This window comes from Solea senegalensis, linkage group LG19 (genome assembly GCF_019176455.1).
Source record: "Solea senegalensis isolate Sse05_10M linkage group LG19, IFAPA_SoseM_1, whole genome shotgun sequence".
NCBI lineage: Eukaryota > Metazoa > Chordata > Actinopteri > Pleuronectiformes > Soleidae > Solea > Solea senegalensis.
In genome coordinates this window covers 13,247,124-13,269,030 of record NC_058038.1, presented here as the reverse complement: position 1 = coordinate 13,269,030, position 21,907 = coordinate 13,247,124, and the positions used below count along the sequence as shown (strand labels likewise).

Below are 21,907 nucleotides of genomic sequence, written 5' to 3'. Positions count from 1 at the left end.
TAGGTGTGTGAAAGGATGACAGTCCAGTCCAGCGACAGTCATTATAGAGTATGGATATTGACCAAAGCCTGTCGGGCCACGGCAAATGACATAGTCATTTCAAGTTGTCTTAGTTAAACAAAGAATAAAACATGGTTAATTGAAGTGTGTTCATTATGTCATTGGAATTACAATGTAAAACATTTAATAATATGAGTAAAACTAGTAAGAGTAAAACTAAGTGACAACAAATAATAAGTAATTGACCTAGTGTTTCTGTTGATAACCAGAGTTTACTAATAATCAGTCTTGTATTAAAGAGACACTTTAAGGTACAAGTATTTTCCCAGAAAATGACTTTGGTAGAAGTTGAAGTCACTTTTTATAATATTACTGAAGTAAAAGTCTTAAAGTATGTGACATTTACTGCACTTAAGTATCAAAAGTTATTTTCCGATAAAAAATGTACTTGAGTTTAATGAGGAGTTAGGACTGAGCCATGGTAGCTCAGTGGTAGGGCGAGTGGTCCTTCAACAGGAAGGTTGTGGGTTCAATTCCTGGCTCTGCTATGTGCCCTTGAGCAAGACACTTAACCCCGTGTTGAAGTGTGCGCATGGGTGAATAACAAAACAATAGTGTAAAGCAGCTCATCAAAACTAGAAAATCTCTATACAAATACGGAACATTACCAACTCTTCTTCTGATTTTAATTTGGTAGCAACGAGTAACAAAGACAGTTCGGGGAAACGTAGCAGAGTAAAAGTAAAAGTTGCTAGAAATATAAATAACAAAGTTAAGTACAGTAATGAAGTGTGTGTACTATGGAACAACACTGCTATTTACAACAGGTCAGTGAACGCAACACACAGCAATAAATCACCATGGTTGGATTATGTCAATAGTTATCACCTGTTACTGTCCAACAAGAGTTAAGAATTGATTGATTGATTATTGATTAATTAATTAATTGATTGATTGATTGTCACTGGATGTGAAGACAACTTTTGTCATTTGTCATTGTGATGGAGTGTGTATATCACTACCATAGTCCATAGTAAAGCTAATCAGAAAGTAAAATAATATAGACAAATCAATCCATTTGAATGAAAGTCTTTGCAAAAATTAGCTTCTCCATAATTTGATTTTGATTTAAAATGTCAGTAAAGGTTTTCCCGAGAAGTTAATGATCTCAATCACTCATGTCAGGTCGTCTTAAATAGCGCATGATGCCAGTTTCATAAATTACGTGAGACAATAATAATGAACTACGGCACATATGTGTGGACACCAGTGTGATTGACAGCTAATCAATGGTTGCAGGTTCAAAATGGGTCTAAACACTCCATGTTTCCCATGATAGTCAAGTTAAAATCCGTCTTTAACGACAGGGAGACACAAAGCTGCTTTTTCCACAGACGATGTTTACATTTTAAACAAAGAAAAAGATATACCTTTTATAATTTATTATTAACGTTTAACTGATTAATGTCAATTAATGAATTCAAATAATGATTAAAAGAAAATGCATGACATCTTCAATGCAACCTGAGAGGGAAAAGAACTAAAAAGAGTGAGAAAGGAAAAATGCATTCATGAAGGTCAGTGAAACCCCAGCCCTCGTCTTTTAAATCATGCTTTAGTCTGGAGCCGTCTCTGTGTTCAGGAAATTCAGACGACCTCTGACACCTGGCATGTCCCTCACACTGCGCTGGGGGTCAGAGGTCACAAAGCGAGCGTCTGAGCACTGATAGAGAGATCAAACACACTCAGACATGTCAGTCTGCGGTCTTGTGCAACACACACTGCTTCAGTCACCTTGTGTATTCATGTCCAGTCAGAGACATTCACTCTCGTTATTCTGTATATTCATTCATACAAATGGGTGATGGAATAAGAAAAATAAAGTGCACTTTGGCGACACCAAAAGGCCAAAATATGAAATCCTGATCATCTGCAACACACCAAAGTTAAAGGTACACATATTTAAAAATGAATTTGCTTATAAACACTGAAAACACGTCGGCTTTACAGTCCGCCAAATAAATAACAATGTACCTTCCTCACTTTCAGTTCATGGTTTTGTTGTTAATTCTCGAGAAGCCGCGAGGTTTCATTGGTCTTGCCCACATTTGTTTTTCTCACCTCTGCAATAAGGTGACCACAGTCTCTCTCACATGGCATTATGTTTAATGCAGAAAGATGACGAAACGAAACGGCCCAGTGAGATGAGGCGAAATACACCTCACTGACTCTTAATAATATGATATCATATGTTAATGTATTTAATGTATTATTTTACAATACATTAAAGTGTTATTTCACTTCCCTGTGCGAGTGTGTATGTCTGTACTGTAGTAGGTTTGTGAGGACATTTTGACCATGTAAAGGCATTCATTTAAAGGGATTTCTGAGTGTTAACGTTTGGTTTTAAGGTTAAGGTTAAGGTAATATGTGTGTGTTTCTGTGTGTGTTTGCGCGCTTGTATCTGTCACCTCTTAGCGACCATAAGTCCTCATGGAGACCAAAACCCAGTGTAGGACCTAATTTCTGAGGTTTATTACTCTGTAGAAATCAATGCGAGCCCTTATAAGGATATATGCATTGTGTGTGTGTGTGTGTGTGTCAGAGGATCTGCTGACTCCCAGATGGGAATTAACCACACACAAATTAACAATAGACACAGTGTGGGTAAATGTGTGCATGTGTTGAGGTTACAGTAAAGCATCCTCCCACCAGACTCATAAATCTGCCCTGTTGGCAGATGTTTTGTGCGGGGCATCTCCTGCACAGACAACGTGTGCGCACACACACACACACACACACACTCACACACCCTGTGGCGACTGCATCAATGTCAGGGAGGTCTGCTGACAAGCACGGCCTTATCCTCAGCCCTAAGCACTTCCCCCAACACTCGTGTATGTGTATACATACACTCGTATGTCGTATGCCTGTGTGTGCATGTGCTGTGTTGGTACATGAATGTGTCTCTTGACGTGTGTGTGTGTCTTTCTGATTCAGAAGAAACTACACACACATCCGGTAGAGATACATATATTTTATTCCGTCTCGTTTCCCCAGTGGCTCTTTCTTAAGATAGTGTGAGATAGAAGAGGCTAAAATCTTGTTGTACTTTCTGTCTGCTGACAACCATGTTATCAGTGAGAGTCAGAAATCCTGCTGGTACATGGCGATGGTGGCGCACTCTGCGTCACGCTCAGTAAACTCAGTGTTGCTACTGTGGCAATAAAGTGTCAGCGTCGATAATATGACACAAAAAAAAACTAAATTCCAGCGCTAATCTGGAGGAACATGGAATAATAGACGTTTACATTACACACATACATATCCTGGATTAGCTGTTTATAGTAAAAGGATGTGGAAACCCTGAACACCAATGCAGTCAGCTCTATACAAGTCCATACATTCCCCCCCCTGGAATTACTGTAACAGCAAGGCTTTAGAAAGTGTGCAGGGGGGCAAATTTGAATGACTGGTAGTTTGACAGTTCAATTATTTCCCATTTACTCCAGATGCTTTGGCAGATTAAGAAAGCGATTCCCTCCCAGCACAAATCAAGCGAGTTGAGTCTTTGTTTTGGTTTGTGCAGAAAAAAAAAAAGATAAACACCAACACGGCGATGGGTGCACACATGACTCTGTTTTGCAGAGAGGATACCAATGATCACTCACTCACGTCAATGATTACTCTCATGTTGCGTATGTGTTCTGTCTCATGGCCCGTCAGCTCTATGATGGATAAATGCACATCACTGAAAACGATTTCCAAGAACTCATTTTTACCAGCATCCTGTTTCACAGGAGATTGTATAATCTATGAGAGTGAACACAAGAAGATTATTTTGGGTTTCCAGTCACAACTTGCATGCTGGAAACACAGACACACACACACACACACACACACACACTGTGTCTTATTCAGTGTCTTTTCTGTCTTTGTGGTGCAGGCGTTCTTGGCTCTTATCACTGGGAGAAGATGCTTCACTGGTGAAACCTCAGTCCAAACGTCGGCACAAACTCACGTGTGTGTGTGTGTGTGTGCACAAACAGACAGACACCGCGTTTTTATGTACATCAGAAAAATTGTCGCAAATTTTGCGGGAGAAAAAAAAAATCTCTGGCAGGGTAGGTCGATAACAGAAAATAAATAGTGGGGATAAGAATGAATAAGTAATGGCTGCATTTCTACAAGTTTTTTTTAATGTGCGTTTGTGTAAATGCACACAACTTTATTTTGCTTGACGGAGGTGGAAAAGTTGTCAAATATATACAAGTTAAATGTGCTGTGGAAACAGCTTCATAAAATAAAGGCTGACGTTCAAAAATCAATCAAATCCTATTTCACTGCACTGAAAATAAATAGCGGACACAGCAGATGAGTGGTGGTGTGTATGCCGTGAGGAGGAAGCAAAAATTACAATAATCACAGCAGCAGAAATTAAACAATATTTGATCTTGCTTTTAGCTCTTTATTAATGTAGCGTAGCGTCTTCTTATCCTTCTATGGTGACCTGGATTTTTTGCGTTACCCACTGTTTATTTCAATGAACCAACTGGCAATATTCGCTCAAAAGCAGTGAATGGAAACTTGGTCTTTAGCACAGAGTTAGATTGGACTAGTCTGTCCACATTCAGCATGTGCACCGAGGCACAAGTAACGTCATTGTATGACAATGGTCTTTATCACAATCATTTATCTGTTCTGCACCTGCTATCAGCTGTTATATGGACAGGAAATGGAAAGCCATTGCCTCATGTCTCTGCTCAGGGTTAATCACTCTGACTTACACAATGATTTATGCTGACGGTGAAGAACTACAAAATGGAAGACGTGGCACAAATTTGAGTGGATGACATGGGCCAGAAAATGATCCTGTGAGTATGTGTTTTTTTCGCCCCAGTTTTTCCAGTTGTTTTACAATTTACTACATGTTCAAATAGTGTATTAACAATTTAAAATGGAGGAAAAAAAACACTGAACATCAGATTTTGTGTGTTCAATTTGAAATTTGAAAAAAAAAAATTCTTTGTCTCAATGTGCAAAAACAAGCCAAAACTCTTTCCTCTCTGGCAACAAAGATGCAGATTCGTCGGCTTCCTGCATCAGCGCGAGTGAAATTACCGTAATAATCACATGTCGGCTTTGATGTGCAACGTCTCAGCTTTCAGAAACGGCTGGAATTTTTCCGATAGCACAAACCCCTGATACGCTCAGTGTTAAGGTGCAGTCTACTCACTGGGACTGGTGATGCCGGATCCTTCTCTCTCAGTTCGTCTCGCTCGAGCACTGGCTGATCTCGCTGCAAATAGAGGACAAAGTCAGAGGAATGGATGAGTAAAATCCAAAAAATCTGCAAAAAAAAACTGTCCTGTAGTCACTGACACACATTGAATACTAACAAACTCTTGTACGTTAGGAAAAACTGCTCACACAGTTCCTTTGTGATGCCCACACTTTTACCCACAGCTTACAATAAATGAAAACTCACTGAGAAGCAGAGTGTTTGGTGGAGTTAATTCAGCGTTGGCGCTCAGAGAAATTGTTATAAATACGAACCAAACATCAAATACACAACACACGTACAAGTGTACCGAGTGGCAGCGAGGAGAGAAGGCTTACTTCACATTCTCCTCGTCAAGTGGAAAAACAAAGTTAACCAATGTTTTTACGTTATTATTGTTATTATTTCCTGACCTCAGAGAAAATGACTTTTTTGTCTATTTTTATGATACGGTGGAAATATTCAAACTAAACTTGGATGCGGAACACAAAGCGTGGAAGAGTGTGGTAATGAAACATAATGAGACAACTATGCAGTCATTATTACTATTTTATTTTTTGTGTGTATGTGCAGATGAATCTGCTGTTTAATTCTTTTATTCTCTTTCCAACACGTCTCAACTGCACAAAACTACTCGGCTGACCTCAGCTGCCTGATATTTTTCATCTAAAATCAGCGTGGCGCTTTTAATGAGTCAGCCGGTCAAGGCTGCTCCCTCTAATTGACATTTATGATTCCGAAAGGATGACTATATTGTCTTCACTGATCCTCTGAGTTTATTCAGCTGCTTTATTCTGCAAATATAATGGCATTTCAATGACCCTGTGTGAGTCTGTGTCAGTGAGCGAATATGAACATCCATCCATCTTCTACCGCTTTATCCTCTACATGAGGGTCCAGCTGACATATGGTGAAAGTGTGAGTGAATGGGTGAAAGGCAACACTGTCATCAAGACAGACCATTTTACCATTTACCTACAGTCCAATCAGGACACTCTAAATTGTATTAGGTCAAATGTACCTAATGCATGTTTTTGGACTGTGGGAGGAAACCGGAGAACCCAGAGAAGAGAGAGTGGCCCCAAATATTAACATACTGAACATAATTGAAGATATTGAACCCGGCGATCATTATACCTGCATTAAATAGGACTTTGAACAGTTTGACAGGACAGTGAAGTGTTGAGCTCATGTTTTCCTGGAAGAGGACGATGGCACCACAACAAGATGCCACAGCTCACTGAGATCATCCACACGCTCTTGTTTTCTTTTCTCCCCCGTCGTCTACTCGTCAACCCCACACACACACACACACACACCGATGAAGTGAGTGCTGTTCACATGAGATAAGTTTGTCCGGTGGCTGGTGAGTCAGTTGCCCCATCCTGTTTTTAAAAGTTCTTTTTGAAAATACTTCCAACCGCAGTTCAGCGCACACGGTGACATTCATTTTCTGTCAATAATGCCAGCAAACACTGTGGTTTTCAACATGAAGACAGCTGGTTTGAGGGAGGGAGGGAGGGAGGGAGGGAGTGAGTGTGTTTGACTATGAGTAAAACCTCTGTAATGTGTGTGTGTGTGTGCGTGAGAGAGATATGCTGAGAGTTAGAGAGAGAGGGAGAGAGATTTTAAGTCCAACACTTTTGGGGAGAGCAAACCAAATGAAAGAAAGAAATGTGAACAAATGTGTGCTTGGCTTTGCTTGTTACTCTAAAGCCTGCCCACTTAACTCTCTCTCTTTCTCACACACACACACACACACACACACACACACACACACACACACACACACACACACACACAGAAGGTTCTCCCATTCCTCACACCACCACTCCAAAGAGACAGGCTTAGTAGATGAGTTTAGTAAAGCAACGACGGTCAACAGTGTATTTCACATCCAAATGTCATGACGCCAATTCATATCATATCGAACAATCTAATGGCGACACACTCACTACAACACGGCGCTGTTACTTTGAGACAGAAGTGCCATGACGGTGACGTGTAACTGCATTTACTTTTGGCCGCTTACACTACGGAAATCTGTGGTATGCATTTAGTGTGACACAGTAATCTACAGAATGTGTAGGTGGAGATACTGAGTCGTACTGAGACAATGGGCAGGAAGAAACAAACTAACTGTGAGTGGTCAGAGACAGAGACCTCGTATCAACAGCTAAAATACATAACAAGTGGGAAAAATGGGCGTCTGTACAGAGATCTGGGATTCATTTCTATCACAAATCAGACTTTTACAATCTAGTGGTTCTGAGCAACGCTATAATGGCCACGTATGATTATTTCTCAATCTGTTTATGAGAATACAACCGGGAAATACAGGAAATGTGTATGCAGAGAAAAGCTTCTGCAAGGGTCAAGTATCAAGTGAGTCAATTGTAGTCTCGTAAACCTCTTAATGTCGTTAAAAACACCCAAGTTCTTCCCTGAAGTTTCAATCATATCATTCCATTCATCCAGAATTGGACAGAGTTTTGCATCAGAAGGACAACAACAGAGTGAGTGCTGGACTAAAACCTCTCCACAGCATGGTATATCGTATATCTATTATTAATATAATATCATTTATTCTTAGTTTTTTTGTCTTCTGTTAGCTGAAGTTACCTATAACCTTTACTAGAGTGAGATTTTTTAGTCGGTGAAGAAATTCCAAATATGTGCAAAACTTAACGTTTTGTTTAGAGGAAACAATAATTAAACAAATTAAAGTTAAGTGTGTGTGTTTGTGTGTGTTCAAAATCTAGGTCAAAATCATATATTATTTGTATTTTTTTCACGTTTGTTCTTTGTTTTAAAGTCTCTCTTTAATTTGAGCTCTTGCTCACATAAGATAACTAAGATTTAATAAATAAAACGTTCAAACTCTTGCACACCAGAAATGCAGCAATAACACTCAATTAAAAGGAAGAGTTGTTCATGTGTACAGCAGGGAGACCTTGTGCTTTTATTGCCGTCAGTGTCAGTTTAAAATTGATGTTGAGAGTCATGACTCTTCTCCTCTTTTAGCCTCTTAAAGAAATCACCAGATGGATGTTGAGGCTGTCAAATTCACCTTTTTTCTTTGCTGTAAATTCAAACAATTAATCTGTCACGGGTCATGTGACTCTCGCACTATTAAGCGAGCGTGTGTGCACAGCGACGTGTGTTTTTAGAGCCAATGACGGAACAAAAAAAGAGCCAAGTCAGTCCATCAAAGCCTTGCAGCCAAAAGCATGTCTGTGCCTATTTTGTGTAGCTGGGAAAGGTAATCTGAACACACACACACACACACACACACCCTTCCAACACAAGCAAAGACGCTGTAACAACATCACAAAGTTAAATTGATGGGATGATGTTTGAGTGAAGTGACAGCTTCATTACAAACATTAATGCACACATGTAATCGTCCAATCACAACAAATCAACGCATTTAGACAAACAGACACGGTCAAGACCATGAGACCAAAGGTGATTTACGGCTGATCTACTGGATTTTCATGCAATTCCATGCATCAAAATGCCTTGTTGATGCTAGAGATTACAGCCAATGTATAAAAATAAGATAAGATACACTTAAATAGTAGGAAAAAGGTAAGAAAAAGACAAAGTTTTAAGGGAAAAAAGCTAGAAAGTAGCGAGAGCTGCTGCAACAGGCTGCCACACGGGAGGCGCCAGGGAGGAGGTCATCTCTGAACTCCAACACAGAAGCAGATGAGCTCCAGCAGCAGGAAGAAGACCACGCCGGGTCTGTGAGTGTAATTCAACGCTGAGGGCAGTCGTGTGGTCTCAAGTGACGACAAACTACTGACACAAACAAATAAGCAAGTGTGAAGCTGGGATGCAATCTGAAGAAGGGCACGGCTGCAAAGTTAAACTGTATTTTTCACATAAAAGTGTGTGCATGTAGGCTGCTGGGTGTGAGTGCAGGTAAGTGTGACATGACTGAGCAGGCAACTAAAGCCACAGCTTTTTCACACACACGCACACACACACACACGTGGTTGATATCAGTCAGTTAAGGCCTGCAGCAAATACATGGTCAGCCATGTATTAACTCTCGTACACAGTGTGACTTGCAGCACAATAAGATTTTTTTCTATTAACAGAAACACGGGTTTCATTCTTTTCATGTGACGTGTGTGTGTGTGTGTGTGTGTGTGTGTGTGTGTGTGTGTTGTGACCTTTGTTATGACCTCAGTAGATTATAAAAATCCTTCAGGAGAGAATGAAGACACAGACTGAATTGCGTACGTTTTTCATGAAACCTGATGAAGCTGTGTGTGCGTATATGCATGTATGTGTGCGTGTGTGTTCTCGTATGGGTATTTTTATGAGGATTAAAATACTTAGAAAATTACTAAAGACATTTTGGCTGGTCCTCACATTCTGTCACCCCTTAAAAGGGATTTTTGAGGGTTAAAACCTGGTTTTAGGGTTAGGGTTATAATTGAGGTTAGGGTACGGGGCTAGGGAATGCATTATGTCTATGAGTGTCCTCATTTTAAATGTTACGCACAAGTGTGTTCCAGGTATTACTCATGCTGTTGACACATGTTGTTTACACAAGTCTCTATATCATATTATGGGGACAAAGGGCAAGTCCCCATGATGTAAATGATCACATTAAGGATTAGGATTAGGCCAGTAGTAGTTACGGTTAAGGTTAGAGTAAGTCTGAGAAATGAATGCAAGTCAATGTAATGTTCTCTGTGTGTGTGTGTGTGTGTGTGTGTGTGTGTGTGTGTGTGTGTGTGTGTGTGTGTGTGTGTGCATGACAGGTCAAGAGCACAGATACGCTTGGACAAACATGTCCACTATTTGGCCAAAGGTCGCAGACGACTAGAGACAGTAAACAGGGGCGAGAGGCTGCAGCGCTCTGACGTACTTTAGACACAAGAGCAATTTCATGCACTCGCACTCAAATGACGGCATGCAAACAGATACACATTCAAGGGCCGAGTGATCTGCAAAACATTACAACACTCCGGTGCATGGTCCGTCGCTTTCAAACACACGACGGCCAGAGATTTGTGTTTGCAGAAGGAGGCCACACGGTTCATATTTGCGCAGGAGGGCAGAGGAGGTGAGGACTTCCTGTCTTCTTTTACTTCCACCTTTGCTTTTGTGTACAAGAGCTGTTTTAATCACTCGTGTGGCAGGCGTTGTTGAAGATTAGCTACATTAACGTAACGCCATATGTTTTTGTACTCAATATGTAATTACTTTTATATTATTATTCTAGTAACAGCACTTTAAAACATGTACAAATAACTTTTCTAAAGAGGCATATACGTACATGGGGATAACACTTGATTATGATTATGAAATGTGACAAAGAGTCAACAACACTATCATCAGTCTTGTATAAAGTACTTAAAAGTGATACTTGAGTAAAAGTACCAGAAAATTAAATTTGAAATTTTACTGTCCTTAAGTATCAGAAGTAATTTTCTGATATAAAAAGTTTTAGAAGTAAAAGTATTAAAAAAGTGAGGAGCCATGGTAGATTAGAGGTAGGGCGCGTTGTTGTGGGTTCAATTTCTGGTTCTGTTCATCTATATGTGTCCTTGAGCAAGACACTTAACCCCATGTTGAAGCGTGTGAATGGGTGAATAGCTAAAGTGTAAAACAGCTCATCAAGACTGGAAAAGCTGCATATAAATACAGACCATTACCAACTCTTCTTCTTCTGATTCTATTTGGTAGTAACGCGTAACAAAGATTGATAGAGAGGAAATGACTAAAAGTAAAAGTTGAGATGATACCACTTATTTGTGTCACAAACTCGACCCAATATTAGTCCCATACAGTCAATTTATACCATTTATGAACTATGAAGCTGGAAAAATACATATCTGATCCAGTGATTTTGGCCAGTATGGATTCCGATCCCTAATTAAGACACAAATTCAAAACATATGTCATAATCATTTACCTTTAACTTCACCTACCCACTTCTATTGTTAATTTACCTCTTATAATCTGTTATTAGCCTGTAGGTCAAACCACTCAATGTTTCTTTTGCTAATGAAACGTGTGACTAATCCAGTTGATAAAGAAAATATATGAAGATGGATGATAATCAAACAATACGTCATGTCTTTATCATGATGTGAAACACAACTAAACTGGACTAATTCCTTAATCCCCTTCTACATCCGTCTCTCTGCTCACCTGTCTATTATTTTGTGTTTTTATAACCCTCATTACAAACACAGGCTTTTTCTTTTCTTTTACAGCTCTGCATGTGAAAGAGGCAGGAATGCATGGACTGGTGCAGAGAGTGAAAGAAAGAAAGACAGAACCCCTTAATGGCCGAGCAGACATTTATCAAGATTGTTTATACAGCCTGCATGAGGCCATTACCTGTTGCATTGGAGATTTGTAAGGACAACACACACACACACACACACACACACACAATGACAGACTCAGGAGCACATGTGGACACACACACGGGCGGTCATTTCTCAAACCTCGCACCCACTCACCCTCTGCTTCCCATCCACTTCCACCGTGTCTGTGTGTTCACAGGGAAGGTCTCAATCTGATTAACGGGGAGTGGACGCGGGGTTTTAAAACCACCCGACATTATCACACTTCACCAACTGACGCCTGTGTTGTAAAAATAAATAAATTCAAATATCCTACTGGTCATAACACCACAGTGATTCATGTGACTAACATTTACTCATAAACTTCTGAGTTTCGTGTAGATCAGAGCTTTATTATTGTCCTTCAAGGGGACATCTGTTGTGCAAATCAAGGGCTTTGACTGCGCATGGAACAAAGGAAGCTTCAAAATCATCCAGATGTTAACCACCTTAAAATGTATTTAAGGCGGTCACACTCTTAAAGACACAGAGGTAAGAACAATCCGATGAGGACACAGGTTGTTTTCCGCAGAGACGACACTGTGCTGTGTGCCAGGTGAATGCCATCCTCGTCAACAGTGCCTTACATTTTTGTTTATTTGTTTTGCTTTCAAAAAACCAGCGCCAGTGGTTAAGACAATAATGTAGTAAGAATCAAGGTTTAGCAGGGACCAATATAAAACCTGATGGTGTCGTTAGTTTACTGTGTAATTAGCTTTGCAATCATAATGACATGTTAAAGCACAAAGGTTGCCTATGTACATCAGATTAAACATTTGATTCTTTTATTTAGAAATGACTAACTATGTGCCTGTGTTGTTTGTGAAGTGCATATTGACACAGTAAAGACGGAGCAGATTTTAAACATCAGCCATTACAATTAATAGACGTTTACAAAAGCGGAAATGTTACCAAAGGAGCGTGGGAGTCAGTGTTGTTTGGTACATGACCATAGTTACGAACGTTGCGACTGTTAATGATCATTTGGATTTAAACGATGCACCTTAAGCAAGGTGCCTCCTTTTAGCTGTGAGTGTGACTGCACACTTACACTCCGTGACCTGCACTGGGAGTGGGGAGGGTCCTGTTTGAGAAAGGCCCATATAATTGAGGAAAAGACATTGACCATGACCCTCAACTGCACTCCTCCCACATGAATAGCCCTTGTTCGGCTGCCAAAAGGGCACCTTTCCCCTAACGCTTTCCTTTCAACATGCAGCAATTCCTGATTCCCCGTGACACCATGATTGCCAAACACTCAGTCACCTCTCTGTGTGCTCTTCACTGTGCAAACATGAGCCCACATCCTCTCACATTTAAGTGGTTCAACAAGACACAAATAACAGAACAATACTCAAGGGCCAGCCTTCCTCCACAGAGTAAAGCTTCTTCAATCATTCGATCATTCATCTTCTACCGCTTTATCCTCCACATGAGCATCGCTGGTGCCAATCCCAGGAGTGAAGCTTTTTTAGATTTTTAGTTCAGTAATATTATAAACAAAAGTGACTTCAACTTCAAAGTCATTTTCTGCTAAAGATACTTGTACTTTTATTCTAGTACCTTTAAGGTACTTTATACAAGACTGAATATCAATAACACATAGGAACAAGACACATAAGTAAGTGGCCATGCATTTATAATGTGTGGTGATTGTTCAAACTTATGGGATCTACAACTGTTCATCAAAATGACATAAGATGTGGATTCTTCCAAATCCACAACCTTATTTGAGAGAGACGAGCGTGCAGGGACCGTCTACAAATTGCAACGCTGACAAAGCAAATACAGTGTAGTACCTGTAGATTATACTACGACATTTGTTTGGAAAATGATATAGTCTGTATCTGTATCCCTGAGGATGTTAGGTAATAATCTGAATAAAAATGATCGTCGAACATTATGAACATTTCGATGATACAGTCGTTACAGTGTTTCTTCTACTTCAGCTCCTCGTCCTCACTCAGTGACACATGAACGATTTGAACTGGCTAGGGAATTGAAGTAAGATTAAATAAAATATATCGAGTGCTGTCTCCAGTTGTAAAAAGTAAGGCTTGCTAAAAAAAGAAAAGAAGAAAACTTGGATAATCCAAGTTTTTTCACCAATGGGAATGTATAGGTATGAATTATATAGCCCATAGTACTTTATGGGGTGAAAATACCCTGAGGAAATGTGTACTTGCTGTATTTTTATAAGTGAACAACAGAACGACTCTACAGTGAGCTTTATGAATGTGTATCCTCAGAATGTGACAAAAATGGGGGAGTAGAGAGAGACTAACCGAGGTTTTAAGTTTTAGTGTCTGCATGTTTGCATGTAAACAACTAAACAAACCCTGTCGGTACATCTCGACGCTGAGATAACATAACAAAAACAAAGCATGTGTTTTCTTGTATGTACCTGCTCGAATTTTAATGTGCATGAAAATCATAAACTCTCCCATGTATCAAAAGTGAAAGTGAAGTTAGCCAACGGAGTTCAGTCTGTTCACATAACGCTGATTCAACTCCAAGCCCATTTACAGTGTTGGCCGCCTAAGATTGGCCGCCTTAAATCATTTCTCTTTTTTTGTTGTTGCTATGAATGAGAATCTTGCTGATTCAGAGGCCCCATCTTCTCTTTGAACAGATATGAATCACCGGCACTTTAACTGATTGGAACTTGCAATAAAAATATTCATTCGTGTCACGACAGGACACGGCTGTTCCTGCCAAATAGTGGCTGCCGTCTCTGGCACTGGCTCGGTCTAGTAGAGGCAAACAATTACTCCTTAAAGGTTAGTGGCAAAACCCTTATAATCAAGCTATAAATTAATTAGATGGTGTTGAAATGAACTTGGATTTAAGCTCCAAGTACTGTAATCAGCCCACAATTTGAAATGGTGATATAAACGTGATGGTCCCTGTTAATATCTTGCACATCTAGACGCCAGTGCACATGTTCTACCACACGTCAGGACATCCCTGAGCCTGCTATTATCTTTTTACAGGCTCTCTCCTGGCCTCGGGCCTGCAGTACAGTACAGGCAGTCTGGTGTATTAGCAGCAGCAGCAGCAGCAGCAGCAGCAGCAGCAGCAGCAGCAGCAGCAGCAGCACAGAGCTGCATTCTTGGCTGCAGATGATAAACACAGAGCAGAGTGGACACTTCAGAAGAGGCTCCATACGGCTGGAAGGGGAGGATCATGTGCAGTCGGAAAAAAAGGAAAGACGGAGACTGTCATAGATATGTCTCAGGCAATCAGGGGAACTCCAGTGATAAGCTGAGTTTATCAATTGCTGCAAAATACTGCAGTTTTTTTCATTTTTTAAACAAACAAATACAAAAACTAATTTGTTTGCATGATTAATGAGAAATAATTATTCAAGGAATAATACTGGCTGTTCTCCAGTTATGAAATTGAACTTTTAAGAAGATAATAATTCTTCTCCTGGGCGTTTGACGCAGTGTGAGCTGTTTTTATAGCCTTGTGAATGTGAGCTGTTGTGTTTTTGTCACTTTTTTTTTTACATACATTTTAATGTTTTATGCCATATTAATGTTATTGTACAGCACTTTGGGCAACTGTGTTGTTTTAATATGTGCTCTATAAATAAAGTGGATTGGACGGTATTACAGGTAATCTACATTTAATACCAACAAGTTACAGTTTTGTTTTGCAAAAAAGAATGGTAAAATAAACAATCAAATCCAAGTTTTAAATCTAGATTGTAGTTTTTTTAATGTGATTTATTCATCTCTATACAAGCCTGTTCTGCTTAATTTCCTTATAGGCCTAATTTAATTTAGAAAAAATGTAGCCCATGAACGATTTCTGAAACAGTATTTTTTTATTTTATTTGTTAAAATCCTCTTTATGCATCAATAAAACAAGTTGTCTGGAGGAAAAAGTCTCTCTCTACCACACACAATAGTATAATAAATACAACCAATCATTTTGTTGGGACCAAACAGACTGGTACGTCTATCACTCCCTGAGCTGCCCGCCTGTTTATTATGATAACAGTTAGAAATTTCTTTCAGGTGATTCAGACATGATGTAGTCAGTAATACGAAGCCGCCGCCACAGCACTGTTTTGTTTTTCAGTGTACGTTTTTGAGAATGCAGACAGGATGAGGTTGGAAGTATCGATTGCACTAGTTGTAAAGTAGCTGCAACTGCCACTCTCACACCAATGGATGAATGTATTATTAACCCACACATCTTTATTTCTGGACATACCATTCCAGTTTGAAAGGTGATGCCGAGGAAATAGTACCATCGACTACATTGGTTGCAAACATTTGAATGGAAGTCAAATTTGGGGAAAATGAACCTACTTCTCACTTGATTTATGATCTCAGTACATTTCCCAGAGGAGTCAGTTGGTCTCAGTTGCTTCTTTCAAGTATTCTTCAATAGAGCATGATGTCAGTTTTGTAAATAATTTTGTTTTTAATGGCGAAGGTCAAATCACAACCATGAATGGAATTAGATTTCCATTTTCTTATTGATACATAACACTAGTTTTTAAGAAGCAAACAAAGGAACTGAGCAAACAAAAATGAGCCACAAAATCAAATAAAATATCGATTTAATCATTGAAAAATATTGTATTTTATTTGTTTGAAAATACACTTTTTGTTTGCAATGATCGGAATTTTAGTTTGCTCCGACTATTTTGCGTTTGCGCTTCATGATTTGTTCTTTGCGCCGATTCTGACCATGGGCGGGCCTTAGGAAGCTGCCTACTGATTGGCTACTGAGTTTTAGAGCGTAAAAATAATTGTAAGCATCTATATCAATTATTTTGTCGGATGTTGACGGGGAAAACTTGCAGAACAAATTCACTCAGTAGCCAATCGGCGGGCAGTTTCCTAAGGCCCGCCCACGGTCAGAAACGCAAACAAAAAACCACAGTGCAAAGAACAAATCAGGGATTGCAAAGAACATGTGAGGGAGATCAAACAAAATTCTGATCATTGCAAACAAAAATTGTATTTTCAAAACAAATAAAATCCAATTTTTTAACGATTAAATCGTTGCTTGAATTGCTTGAAAATATTGACACAAATCTAATTCCCATACATTTGTGTGTACACTCTATACAAATAACACAAAAAAGTGTTTTTTTGAAAGCAAATTACAGTCTCAAGCTTTTTTTTTTTCAACACTTTAAAACCTGTAAGTTCTATGACACCACTCTCCAAGATCATACCAAGCAGAGCCCTGAACACGCACGTCCACAAGTGCAGGACAGTTATTAGTATTATTATTCAAAGGCTTAGGAAGCCAAATTGAGGGTTAGACCATCCTCGGCATGCTCTCCTAGATGACAGGGCAAATATGTCTCAACCGTTTATAGCTTGACTTTCAAGTTACCATGTAACAATAGCTTTAGGCTCCAAATCGAGGACTCACTGACTCTCCAATATAAACAGACTAAAAGCTGCAGCACAGAGTGAGGCATTTGTCACTCAGCTACATGTAGTGGAATCATGTGTGTGTGTGTGTGTGTGTGTGTGCGGAGAATCGGACATAAAAGCACATACCAGTAGGAGTGCACTCAGGGAAATAATGACTCTGTCTGTGAGTTGAAGTAGGCTGTTATTCATACACGTTACTCATTGATCCAGACAACTGGAGGGAGTGGTGTGCAAGGCAGGGATTGGCTCCGTGAGGGGTTTTCATGAGTGAACACAGGCTCACGCACAACGAGACGTTTAAAAATCAAACTTCAGAAGCATAAAAAGTCAATGTGTGTGTGTGTGTGTGTGTGCGTGTTTGTGTGTGAAAAAGGGCATTTGCGTACAAAACACACGCGCACACACTAACACAAAGGCTGCCCTTCCTCTCTCAAAGTCACCCCTCCACATCCCTGATGCCTGTCTAAACACCCCTACACATTACAGAGGAGGGCCTTTGACAACACACACACACATGCTTTGTTATTAGACTATTCCATGAGTGTAGCCCTGACAAAGAATGTGACAGCTCCACACACGTCGCATGGCACAGGGAGAACATGCACACACACACACACTCAGGAGGAGGAGAAGCAGCATGAACCAACACGCACTTGGCTCTGACAGAAAACCGTCCGATGCGCCGCCGCACAAAGACTCAGAGGAAAGGAGTCGGGAAGGCCCGGCATTCCGGAGGATAGGGTTGTGTACACTGGACTGAGCCTTAGCTTAGAGGTAGAGAGAGAGAGAAGAGAAGAGGGGGGAGGAGGCACGGGAGAAGATGGAAGTGGTGGGAGGTGTATTGGCATAAATCTAGCAATACGATATCCTAATACTATTATACTATTATAACCTCTCATTGTAAAAATAACAATGTTATATGCATTAATGATATACATTATTTGTAATTAGAGGAGTGAGGGGAGAGAGTCAAATGGCCAAACTTCAAGAATATTTGACATACAGTATCATGCCATGACATATCACTATCTTTATGGCTCTTTTCCACTTTACAGTTCTAGCACGGGTCGGCGCGGCATGGCTCCACTCTACGCGGTTTGGGTTGTTTTCCATTACTACAGTACGTCCTACAACGTGTGCTGAATCATTGTAAGTTCAGCACTTCCTGCATGGCTGGGTCGCAGTCTCTGTCTGACACAGTCACTGAGCTACAGCAGAACGGGTTGTGATTCAGCTCACGATCACCGGCTTTTGGCAGTGCTGTCACTAAATGCACCAGACTCCTGTGTTAAATATTGAGATTTTCAGAAATGTTCTAGTTAAACGTTGGGGATTAACTCATGTCTTCAGGATGTTTAGGTCTTTTTAACTGATCTACAGTCCGCCATCGTTCGATTTCTGTGATTCCTGTGTCGGACGACGCACTCATGACTCTTCCGGTGACGGCACTCTCTGACCGGCAGTCTGTCGACGTCACATTCGCTTGGAACCTCACCAGAGCAGGTACAAAAAGATTACCAGATACTATCAGCAAAACAAACAAACAAGTTGAGCCGAGCCGTGCTACAATTATATAGTGGAAAAGTACCATTAGTTTGTCAATATTTTCTTACACTCCTAAGTGATAGTAAGCAACACTGGAAAAAGGAGTGAAAGGTCAAGGGACACATGTAGCTCTATAAGGATGTGCACAGTAGTGTTGTTGTGTTAGTGTGCAACAGGTCAGTTCTTACAAACAGGTTTTGTTTAAACAACACGGCAGCAAGTGTTTCTCAGCTCAAGTGTCGCTGTAGAGCATTGAACACAATTTTAATACCCAGAGTGTGTCTCACAGCCAGCCACCATTACTTACATCCACATCCCAGTATACAGTTTGATATTAGATCAGTGGATCCAACCAGCAGACACTATCTACACTTAAACCTTTAGTGATTTGTCTTGTTGTTGATGTCATTATTCTGCCTGTGTTTGGTCTTTGTCAACAGAAATGATGCAACATCATTTGCATGCTGTGTCCTTCATCTATCAGACATGAGTGAGGGTGTATACAGCAGCAGAGCAGGAACAGGTGGGGGCAAGGAGCTGGGGCAATGACAGGGTATATTTACTCCTGAAATGTTTTGTGGGCTCTTTGTGTTTTCAGTCATTCTACAAGCAGTTTGCAGCTGATGTCGTTCAGTACGTTACCAAGCAGTTTAGTCAAGCTAAGGCTGTAGTCCGACTAAGACAGGCAATCCTCTCTCTACACACGCGGTGAGATGGATCGTGCTGTTGGTTCTGTATGTTTCGTACCTGCCGTGGATGTTAATCGTGACACAAATTAGATCGAGCACGGCTCTCGCGATTGCTGTGTTGTCAGAGGAAACGACGCCGGCAACAGTACTACAGTTTATACGTTGCCTCCTTCTACTTCCAGGTCAAAGACCAGGGAGGAAATGTTGGTGCATGTGAAGAACGCCATGTCCGACTAAGTGCATACATGCAGGAGTAATCGGACTACGAATCTCATTATCCAGGGATGTTAGTCCGACTAAGCTTGGATTTTAGTCTGACTAATGTGTTTACGTGACATTAACATGCAGGTAAACACTGTCACTGGGCGACACAAGGTCTAAACACTGTTGTACACATAGAGCTTCAAGGAGCTGAGGATTAATCTGCATTGTGTGAACTTATTTGTCAATAGTTTGAACATAACAGACATTTGTTTAAGAGTGACACACCACAGTTTTAGCTAGTCGGCTTGTGCAGACCATATCATGAATCAACTCATTTTTCAGTGTATGTGGGGAGGGGTGACGGAAGTGGACCATGAAGCGATCAGTCAAAACTGATTTACAGTGAAAATGTCTTGTGATGGGAATAAACAGAGGGTTAGTATATTATCACAATTGCATTCTATGCTCATTACATCCTCTAGACTCTGTGAGCGCCGTGTCATGGGTTCTCTTGTCAATCTAGCAGTGAACTCTTTAAACTTTCTTCCTTGAAATGCTTTTAAGCGAAAAATAAGACCATGTACTTTCTGCCTGAAGAGAGAAACATGAGCACAGCTCTCTCTCTCTCTCTCCCTCTGTCATGATGTCACTCACAGTGGCTACAGTCAGAGATCATCCTCAGTCTTTGGAGATCAAACCTGCAAGAAATGTTTAATAACCACACCCACCATGATCCATGTGTGGGGCCATTTGAAAAGGGGGGAATTCAGAAGAAGAAGAAACTTTCATCAACAGTGGGAGTGTAAAAAAAAAACCCATGAGCTATTCAGTGATAATGTTATTAAACATTGACTTCAGGTTATGCCTGTCTGTCTCACTGTTTTTAGCACTTTGTCACATGGACACACTCATGCATCCACGCAACAATATTTAACGTGTTCTTATCATGAGGCTTCAACTGTTATTTCACACACAACATTAAACATCCTCACGGGAGCACACTTACCTGTATATGAAGATTTCTTCATGGTTTCCTTTCTTTGTGCTTCAATAACGTTCACTTGTATATACTTCTAAAACTCGCATCCGTGTCTTCTCCAGGTGTTTTCTGTGAGTGCGCTCCTGTGCGTCTCCGTGTCGCTTCTCTGCCACTCCTCGACGACCCGCTTTACAAACACTCCTTGTCTAACTTGTTAAACTTAACTCGCGTCCTTATTTTCCACCGCGAAGCACTTGGAGGAGCAGAGTGAGTCTCGCTGGGAATGAGGACTACGATCACACCTGCGCTCCTGACGCACGCCCATGGAGTCCAGGAGGCAGGAGCGGGAGTGGTTTACCGTGGAGGGGGTTTTCACACATTAAAGCTCGGAAGTGGGATAAAGGTGGGTTATCCGTGGATAATAAAAGGGCTTTTAGTTGGCGGAGGGCTATGTGAAGCAGATGCATGAGTTGGATGAGCTCGGTAACGCTGGAATTCAACAGGTCCGGGCTATTGCGCAACATAGAAGGCGGGAATCTGAGTCATTCATGGGTTATCGGACATTGTACTACGTTTATTTGTAAAGCACTATTCATACACAGGGACACTCAAAGTGCTTTACAAAGGCACAGGCATATATTACATGGGGGGAAAAAATGACAGAATAAAAGCAAAACATTAAAATTATAAGAGATCAAGGTGTGATTTACCAATTAAAGTTATCACTTCATGTTTGCCTTTAACATGCACTAACATTAGTATTTGAAAATGTAAGAGAAAGCTTCAGTAAACTCAGTTTTCACAGTCTGAGCAGACCTGAGGTATAAAGGAAGTTTGTTCCACAGGTGAGGAGCAGAATAACTGAATGCTGCTTCACTTGGTCTGGATCTGCTTCTGGGGAACACACAGTAAACCTGATCCCGATGGTCTTAGGGCTCTGGATGCTTCATAGGGAACTAATAAGTCCCGGATGTTATGTTAAGTCCCATTCAGTGAGTAAGATTTTGACTCACAGGAAGCCAGTGTCGTGATGGGAGGACATGGATGATGGTCCACTTTCTTGGTATTATTCAGGACTCTGGCAGCATAGGATTATTATATTCAAAATAACCCATAACCCATTTTATAGAACTACCACCACTGATACTCATTGTGCAGAATGTGTGTGTGTGTGTGTTAAATCTGAAGGACTTTTTCTGTTATTAACATTCACCTTGTTAGGACCAGTAGTCCTCATGGAGACAAAAACCTGGTGAAACTGTTTAAATTTAGGGCTAGGATTTGAGTTATGGTTAGGTTAAGGTTATGGTTAGGCAATAACTGGTTATGGATTTGGGGTCTGTAACCTTTAGTATTAAAAGAGCCATTTTTGTCTCTTCTCCACCTAAATAAATGTAATCTGGAGCCGCAAAACCTAGTTGACCCAT

At 40.5% G+C, this 21,907-nt stretch overlaps 1 protein-coding gene across 1 annotated transcript in view; it reads right to left on the bottom strand.

Moving 5' to 3' along the window:
- Window positions 1–20,845, bottom strand: part of LOC122784774 (septin-9-like) — a 71,992-nt gene extending 51,147 nt beyond the window's left edge. Inside the window, exons 1-2 of the mRNA XM_044050112.1 lie at window positions 20,508–20,845; window positions 5,237–5,299 (exon numbers count right to left, since the gene is read on the bottom strand). Of these exons, the coding sequence (XP_043906047.1) occupies window positions 5,237–5,299; window positions 20,508–20,529 (85 nt within the window). The 5' untranslated portion in view covers window positions 20,530–20,845. The remainder of the gene's footprint in view (window positions 1–5,236; window positions 5,300–20,507) is intronic.
- Between the last annotated feature and the right edge of the window lie 1,062 nt (window positions 20,846–21,907).